Genomic DNA, 9365 nt, shown 5'->3' with positions numbered 1-9365 from the left:
GTTTCTGTTGCAAGAGTGTAACAACCTGTTTGTAGGACTGCATTCATTTCGGGTCTCCTTTGCATTTCAAATGACCCTTTACTCGCTGTCAGCCCATTTTTCTCCTTTCTCCCCAAAATTTGTTAGGCAATTACAACCAAACTAAGACATAAGTCCAGCCTGCAAGCATTAATCTTCCTTTTCAAGTTCAGCCTCTCTCAGAGACAGGGACAGAGGCCAAATGTGCACAAACAACCATAGTAAACATACGCTTGTGCACATACAAAAAGCCAATAAAGGACAGGTGTGGAACAGCGCAATAACTGAATACAGCAAGCCGTCAGCTTCAAGAGCTAAAAAAAAAAAAACAGGACAAGGCCACCATTGATCTCTGCTGATAATTGCACACCCATCTAAGGTAAAAGCACTAAAAGCTAGGTAGGAGGAAAACACACAGGATAGGGAAGCATGAGAACAGGACAGAAGCAGTAAAAATGTGTTTGCACTGCATTTTATTTTACACAAACACACACACACACACATACACACACACACACACACATGTTGGTACTGTGACAAAAAAGTAAGAAAGGAGCCGTTATTGAGGGACAGAGTAGAGCAAACAATACCAACGGCAAAGAATGCCATCCTTTTTTGCTACCTACTGCAAACATGTCCTGAGTGGAAACAGCAAAGTAAGAAATCACAGTTAAAAAAACAAAAAAAGTTCAAGTGGCATTTTTAGTGGTTCTTTGTGTTTGAAGTGAGGGCCATTTATTCTGGTTACAGTGTAACAAAGCTGGTTGTAGCCATTCTCTCATTAAAGTGTTTCCATTAACTGTTCATTGCTCTGATCCTTACAGAGAAACACGTCTCCTGGGCAAACTTTTGACTCACGCATGTCTGAAACACACTAGTTTGTGCAATACGCTTTTAATTTATGTATAAAAGCAAAACTGGGAACCAGCACCACCACAAGAACACAGCCAACCCCTCTGTTTTCTCAAAAGAATTCATGATGTTGCACAAAAACAAAAACAAACTAAGTAATTGTGTATAACACATGAAACATGCCCTGCCCCACAGGAAGAAAAAACAAAAACAAAAAAACAAGCACAAGTGCAAGGACACTGAGATGTCAAGGAGCTTTCAATGTCTTCTCTGACTGCAAGAGCACCCTTCCTGTGTGTCAGATGTAAATCAGGTATCCACTACATCTTTAGTAAGGGCTGAGCACGAATGCATGTACACATTAACAGTTGTTGACAATCAACACAAGCCATGGAGATCATGTTGAACCCTTACGCAGGTATAATAGTTGCAACATCTTTTTAATTGCTGCATGTGCTATAATTGCTATTGTTAGACAATCCCTCACGTAAAGAACTGCTCTAACTTCCAGTCATTTTCTCCTTATTCTTGCTGGTTTTCATGTGGTGCCTTGACAACACATTGCATGTGAACAGCATGAATGGCTTGACACTAACATTTCAAAACCATGTGCTAAATCAAGAAAAAAAAGTAGCACTGGATCAGCTGTTTAAGTGAAAAGCGTAGAGCACTTGGCAACAACAGTGAGACAAAAGAAGGGGTGGGTTAATACTTCCCTCTATTCTGCTTCCATCATTCCTTTCGTGCCTTAAATGTAATGTACAAATAGTGGAGGAAGCTCTCAAAGAACAACAAGCTTTGATTAATGATTTTATGTAATCAGGACATGCTCTCTCTGTCTCACACAGACACACACACACGTACAGGTGGCTGGCCCTTTGATGAGTACAACAACAGAGAGTCCTCCTAATGGCCTCATGTTTCACGAGTCTCTCCAAGAGCTAATAAGAGTGTGGGGACGATTTGTCTTACCAATTTTCCCTTTTCAAGTGTGGCAGGCGTGGAATTAATTACACTGATTAAATATTGTCCGTCTGATTTTTAGCTCTTCCCCAATGCATTGAGTAGCAAATAGCCAACTGGCTAAAGTTTGGGCTCAGTCAAATAAATCTACAACAAAACGCATATGACGCGAAAGAAAATCCTTCTTTTTCTACAGTCACCACTGCAGTGCAGGCTAAAGCACTTTACATGAGAGGGATGATGAGCATTTAAATAAGAGCTTTGGGATATTTAAAAAACAAAAAAAGACTTTCGCCTGGGAGATGAGGGTTTGAGCCCCTGTGGGTCCAGTATTTTTATTTTTTTTTTATCATTTGATGAGTTCCCTTTTTCATGCAGTTTTGTTTTCATTAGCAGTTTCATTGAACCTTCCTTTGGTTAATTAAATGGGGTCACCATGGTGGAAGTACCCACATCAGATTTAGACAACTTTTTTTCCACTTTTTAAATGTCCTTCCCATTGAAACCCTCATCACTAATGTTAAGGGAAAGCTTGTGTTTTTTGTTAAACTAGAGCCCTAGACAATGTTTATCGCAAGTCTTTCTCATTCCAAATGGCAGACAATGAGAGTAAGAGTAGGAATTTTGCATTCATTCTTTCCACAATCAACTGACCAGTACTACCCTTTTTCTTCTTTGGTGATGTTCTGTGATATGAGAGGGGTGAGAAAAGGGCAAAAAAGAAGAAATGAGGACAGACTGGTTGGTCAGGGTTTCATGTTACAGCAAGATAATGACCCAAAACAGTTTAACTAAAGGCTTTAAATGCTGGCTGACCAGCACCATAGCCAGACATAAATCCCATCAAACTGGGTCAGAAAAGGACAGAAAGTGGGAATGAAAAGGAAAAGAAAAGTGAAACAACCGTGGGAAAGTCTGCAGAGAAAACTTTATTTAAACTTCCATAGCAGGAAGAATGCCACAAGCCTATATGGCTGGTGAATGAGTCATCCTTTCAAGCGACAATAAGACAAAGAATTTCAGCAACAACTTCAAGTTTATAACAGTTTAAAATCGTCAAACCAGTAGTGTGCATAAAACAGGATAAAACAAATGTGAAATGTCCTCAGAACAAGACTCAAAAGTGCTGGGAAGCAGTATGTGAAGGACATTATAGCAAGCATTTGAAGTTTTAGATTTGAACACAATCACTGAAAATATACATAGAGTCATCATCACTGGGACGGACTATTAGCAGATCCCACACCATTCCACGTACTGGGGTCTAAAGTTTACTCATGATTAGCCAAAACATGAGTCAACATCCCGACACAGCAGAAAAAAACACCGCTGAGTCACAAACCCAGATCATCACCATCGTCATAATCAAATGTATGACCTCTTTCTTACTCAGTCATACCTGACTCTTTCCAGCTTGTCCCAAAACTTGCAGAAAAGTGTGTGTGTGTATTGGGGGGTTGCAAAAGAGATTAAAGAGCCTGATAAATGGAAAACACATGGAGTTTTATAAAAAACAAAAGAACAGTAAAGACAGAGTGCTCATTGAGATGTGGAAGGAGAGATGAAAAGCGAGAGGTGTCAGCGGACTCGGGGCCTGAGACTCGAATCTGGAAGAAAGATGGGAGATGAGGCAAGCGAAGGATTCAATTCAATTCAATTCAATTTTATTTATATAGCGCCAAATCACAACATAAGTCGCCTCAAGGCGCTTCATAGATACAGAGAAAAAAACCCAACAATCATATGACCCCCTATGAGCAAGCACTTTGGCAACAGTGGGAAGGAAAAACTCCCTTTTGAGCTCACCAACCCCCGTCTTTTATCGCAACGTGTTCTTGAGAAATCCAAGAGCAGGTTTACACCAGAGGCTCGCAAGCTCTTCTACAACAATGAACCCCACAGCCATTCTGCCAGGAAATGACATCTGTGGAAATACTGGCAGGACACTCACACTCTGCAAAATGAGAGTGTCCGTCACTGCCTAAACAGTGACGGACAAATATCATCTTCCTGAACACAGAACAAGTAAAGGAACACAAAACAGAGCCAACTTTTCCGTGAAGTATCGACTTTTGGTTCTTCAATAACGGTTTTCAGTCCACTGGCTGTCAGTCCCTACACTTTAATCCTGTTCAACTTTGCTGCCGAGCTTTGTCAGAGTCACCGGTGCTTGAAAAGGCGTCGGAGACCCATTACAGTTTTATGTAACGTCACGGAGACAGCGATGTGCACACACATACTACTAAGCACCCCCCTTCCACATACACACCACACAAACACCCCTTTTCTGTGAACAAGGAGTTTTTCTACAGCTGGGTAACAAAGCATGACCCAATAATCCCAAAGCTTGACTCAAAGCTAAAGAAGCCCCCTCCCTCCCAAACATACACACACACACACACACACACACACACACACACACACACACACACACACACACACACACACACGCGCGCGTTCCCCCTCCCTCCACTTATATCCCTTCCTCCCGCTCTCTGAGGACTTTATAAAGGCTGTGGCATGGAGGCTTCAGGGCGACTTTGCAGTGTAGGAAAGGGGGGGTTACAAAAACAAGCATGCTTCGCTTTGATTATTGAAATTATGACTTGGAGCAAGGAATACATTATTATAAACACATGTGCCAATGAGATGTTGATGAGCTCACATCCCTTCAATCCATCACTATTACTATTAAAAGAGGCTCTTCCACAAAAGCCCTTCACTTGTAGTGTACTTTTTTTGGGGGGGGCTACTAAGGAACAATACCAGCCATTTCATTTCTAAATGGTCAATGCATCAATCAATGGGTGTCTTTGGCAATAAAGGTTATCACTTTCAACTGAAGAGATCCTTTTTTTCTCCCCCTCTCTTCTCATTTCATTATTGCGCTCATCAGTCGAGGGGCCGTTACATTACGCAAGCTGATAAAGCAATAAAAGCCCAGCAGCTAGAGGCAAGGGAGCAGCAAAACACCATGTCCGCTGAATATTGCCCAGCGCTGTGTCCCAATAATTATTACCTGAGAACACAAGAACGACTTGAGAGATTGCTCTAGGCGCACCAATTCTGAGAAACATGGGGCAAAAAAGTCAAAAGATGAGCAGGAGATTAAAGGAATAGGAGCTCCTGCTGTGCTTGTAATAGCTGTGAGGAACAACAACAACAAAAACAATAAATACAAATAAAACTGCATATCTCGTGATGGTTTAGCTTGTGGGCTCATCACATCTGTGCTTCAAAAAACAAAAACAAACCAAAAGAAAAACTCGATTACACTTTAAATGCACTTAATTTCCATAAAAGAGCCCAAATCTGGTGACCCAGGCAAACAGCTGACTCAGCTCTAGAAAAGTCAAACGCAGACACGAGGCTGCACGGCTGCAGCACAGCCTCACCCTTCACATAAAAAACACCCAACTGAATTACTTTGTTTTGGTGTACAAATAGTAGCTCAGAGTATGTTCTAAACCATTAATATGCAAACCACGCGGTTCAGAAACTGAATAGCAGTTCCAGACTGCAATTCCCCAATACACCTTTCCTCCTCCCCTTTTCCCCTCCAAGCCATGCAACATCAACATGCATGTGTCAGCACGCAGCTCCTAATCACTCACCAGCAAGTTGCTATTAAAGAATACATGAGCCACGTCCATCTCCCTTTCCTATAAAACAAAAAAACAAGTATGACCACTATAAGTGGCATTTAGAAACACGCCACGCATCGGGCCAAAGCAAGATCTTGAAACATTTTTTGCGGCTGTGCAACGCGATCCTTAACTATTCTGTGTGAGCCAGCCCAACCTATCCAAACCTAGCTGTGAAAAACAACCCGAAGACAATTGTACTCCTGTTAAGTCAGTCAGCAAAAAAAAAAAAAAAAAACTTCCACAGTTACCGGTTCCCATGCTCCACACAGTGACGAGCAAGCCGAGTCTTATCTTGATGTCACGCAGCTATTTGGCCCCAGTCTTGTGTTTTGTTGACAGAAAGACAAAACCATGTGCCTGCCTGCCTTGACTGACCTTGGGAGGGGGAGGCTGGGTAAGAGGAGGAGGAGGATGGAAACGATTCGCCATGGAGCCAGGTAAGACTTAGTAAGGTGTTGTGTTATGGGAATGTACTCTTTGTTTTGACTGTTGAACTTTCAAAACTTAAGTTTATACCAACAAAATTCACAGTTACTGTAATTGTACTCCGTAGCTGCAGACTGTAGACCTGACAGGATCCCCTTCACCCCCTTCTACCCAGACTTTCACCTCAGTGGTTGTGTTTGTAATGGCAGGAAGTGATAAAATAGGTCATCACTCAGAACTTACACCTTTAACTCAAGACTGCGGTTTGCTGACAATCTTTGCAAAAGCACACACTTCGAATCCCTGAGGTGAGACCAGCCTCTGGGTCCTCAACTCTCTTTGGAAGAAAAAATAAGAAACTTATCAAAGCAGACTGCATCCAGCTTCAGATTTCATTTAGTTCAATGAGCATTTATGAAATGCAATTAGATACAGCAGTCAGCAAGAAAAGAAGCAGCCAAACAGTTTGTAGCTTTCACCGCCCCCCCATACCTTGGAGCAACATGAAACCCAGACAAGCTTCAGTGGCTCTCACACCATATGGTCTAAGAAAAATCCTTGCAGTTACCATAAACGACTTTTTTCAACATTATCCATCGGCTTCATCGGATCAATTTCGCCAATGTTCGAGCTCAAATTCGTGGCCGTGCACGAGAACCTATGAAAAATCTGAGTGGAGATGGATGCTTTGCGGAATGGCCCTTTGTTTGGAAACAGCCTTCTCTGCAGCGCTGGCAATGCGAGACGCTTATCGATCATTTCAACTGGAAACCTTTTGTGTTGCGCGCGACTGCGAGGCTGCGGGCAAACGGCAACGGTAATAACGAAAATTAATGCCGTACTGCGTCTGCTATTAAGGTTCTCTTTAATTAGAGAAACTACAAAAATACTCCCAACGTGGATTTTTATTATTCCACGCTGGTGGCGTCGGAGCTCTTTGTCCGGTCCGAGCAGCAGCCGCAAATAAACAAAAAGCAGTCGGGGGATTTTTTCCCCGGATTAACGCTGGATTAATCATAGTAAGAGACCCAATAACCGTCTTTGTTCCTTATTTAAGCCACCCTCAACCAGTGTTGCGTTGAGTAGGAAAAACAAAAGAAAAAAAACTTCTGCAATAGGGAATGAGGGGGGAAAATGATAAAGCCCAGACGCTATAACGTTGGGTCCTTTTGTATCCGCGTCTGTCAAGCCCTCCTCCTCCGCCTGTCTCACGACTCCAGCCACCTCCGGCCGTCGACGCTGACCCTCGCCGAGGCAGAAAAGTGCTCATAGTTGCCAAGACATGGCTTCCGCTTTTTTTTCTTTTGAAAAGAAAAAAGGCAAGTTGAAGCTTTAAGCTAAACAACGCTGGGTAAAGTGGCAGTAGCCAGCGGTACAGCTACAGAGTAACGCAATAGGAAGCCCTTTAATTTTTAAACAGCAGCTGGTCGGCTAACCTAGCAAGCGCCCCTTTTCCTACGCTTCCCTTTTTCATTTGGGTCCCATAAACCAAAAAAGCGTTAAATTCGACAACAAATGCCTCAGTACGATTGAAACGAACTAAAAAAAACACGAAGTGTTTGTGTAGTTTTATGTGCGCTGAAAAGAGGCGCTTTGCATACTTTCCGCGACAGCAGCAAAAACTTCCATCAATCATCCGCCGTAAAAGGTCCAAGAGCAGCCGCAGCGGAGACTCGGAAAAAAAAAACAGTCCAGTGTGTTTATGCCAGGCAGCTTTTGCTTCGATTAGACAGAAATATTCCACTTACCGACTTGTAAAACGTTTTCCACACAACCGGTTTCTAGCAGTCTGATACCCCGACGGAAAGGCAGTCCGTCTCCCGTCCCCACTGCCCCGGCTGCCCCAACGGTAGCTGTTGTACCGGCGGCAGATCCTCCACCGCCACCGGCGGTTGTAGCTCCGGAACCAGCACCCCCAACCCCACCGGGAGTCGCCGACGGACCTTCCTCCCCGGCGACTCGGCACTGAAACGACGAGTACATGCATATCTCCTTTTCGTTGCGGGGGAAAGACCAGTAGACGATGCGGCGCTGGACGGGCTCCGGGATCCGTTCGAAGCGCTCCTCTACTCTCTCGAAGGCCCACTTTTCCGCTACTGCTTTAGCAGCGCAGTCCAGAAGAGACTCGGGAGAACGATACCGGGAGCTGGGCAACCCGCTGCCGTGGCCGGGCCCCGGCCCGGGACCTCGGGGTGCTGGGCGAAGGCAGGGTCGCTTGCTGGCCGGTGGTACCGAAAGAAGAGGATGAGGCGACTGTTCTCTGCGTCCTTCCGCCATGGTGAGCCGATCAACACTAACGAGACGGACGGTGTGCGGACACCGAGCAGCAGCAGGAAGCCAACAACTCTCACACACACACACATACACACACTAAGCTCTCTGTGCTCCCAGAGCACTCTAAATAGGGGCTCGTGTCAAACTAGCAAGTATTTCAGGCAGAGCTTCCGGTCACAGCTGTCAAAATAAAACACGTACGCAAACGAGAGAATCTGCCCATTTAAGTCATAACACGGACCTGATGCTGTGAATTTCCATCAAAATTAGGCTCTTGTGATCTGATATCAATGAGACATTTCTCAAGGTCTTTTACGCCTACTTTCCAGGTGAAAAATACCACAATGAGCTCATATTTAGATTAAAACGTCACAAACGGTGAGGGGATGTCTGGATCTGTCTATTCATCGGATAGCGGCTGTAAAAGCAATTTTGGCAAATTCAGCTTTGTTTAGCTTAACTCATGTTTGTCATTTTGATTTCCCAAAGTGACATCAGGTCAAGACCTGAAAGTTCGTTGCACACATGCCATTCATTCATCTAAAGTATTAATTATCTAGGTCTTATTCTGACACATCAGTTCCAAAGACTGGTGTCATAAACTTACCCTTAATATCAGTTATTATAGTATATTATCAAAACTAAGTTAAATAACACATTTACTGATGTAATATAACCACTAAACAATGACAGCCAAATACCTTTTATCATTAATATTTAACTTAGCTAGCTGCCTTTCCTCTAAAGCTTTTATTATTTCTTTCTGATTCATAACATAGAAACATTTTCCACATGCTTAAGAACTGGAAGATTGCTTTGGAGGTAGCAGTCTGACAGTCAGTAATGATACCTGATTTAGGTGCTTCTAGTTCCTCAGCTTCTCTGGCCTCTTTTAAACTTTTTAAGCTGTAGTTCTTTCAAGGTCTTTGAACTCTCCACTGCTGGTGTTATTTTATTCCATCCTACTGATGTGTTGGTAGTTGCGCCTCATTCCCTTTTGTCTCTGCATGTATTCCAGAGTTGTAGAAACTTTGCTTAGCTGCCTCTCATTTATCTCCTCTCAGATAAAGCTCCCCTAGGATGTATAAAGGCTTGCAGAGGTAAATATTCGTCCTATTCTCAGTTAAGAAGTCGATGCTGACATTGCCTCTGAATTTGAAAATGCAGTGTCTTTTGGTCTTTTAT

The 9365-nt window shown here is 43.3% G+C and overlaps 1 protein-coding gene across 1 annotated transcript in view; it reads right to left on the bottom strand.

Moving 5' to 3' along the window:
• zswim5 (zinc finger, SWIM-type containing 5) overlaps positions 1 to 8376 on the bottom strand; it is a 64695-nt gene extending 56319 nt beyond the window's left edge. The window contains exon 1 of the mRNA XM_005740261.1: positions 7655 to 8376. Coding sequence (XP_005740318.1) covers positions 7655 to 8183 — 529 coding nt within the window. The 5' untranslated portion in view covers positions 8184 to 8376. The remainder of the gene's footprint in view (positions 1 to 7654) is intronic.
• Between the last annotated feature and the right edge of the window lie 989 nt (positions 8377 to 9365).

This window comes from Pundamilia nyererei, unplaced genomic scaffold (genome assembly GCF_000239375.1).
Source record: "Pundamilia nyererei isolate P.nyererei 1_Seehausen unplaced genomic scaffold, PunNye1.0 scaffold00098, whole genome shotgun sequence".
Lineage (NCBI taxonomy): Eukaryota > Metazoa > Chordata > Actinopteri > Cichliformes > Cichlidae > Pundamilia > Pundamilia nyererei.
Note: the sequence above shows the minus strand (reverse complement) of the source record. Positions and strands in the feature narration are given on the sequence as shown.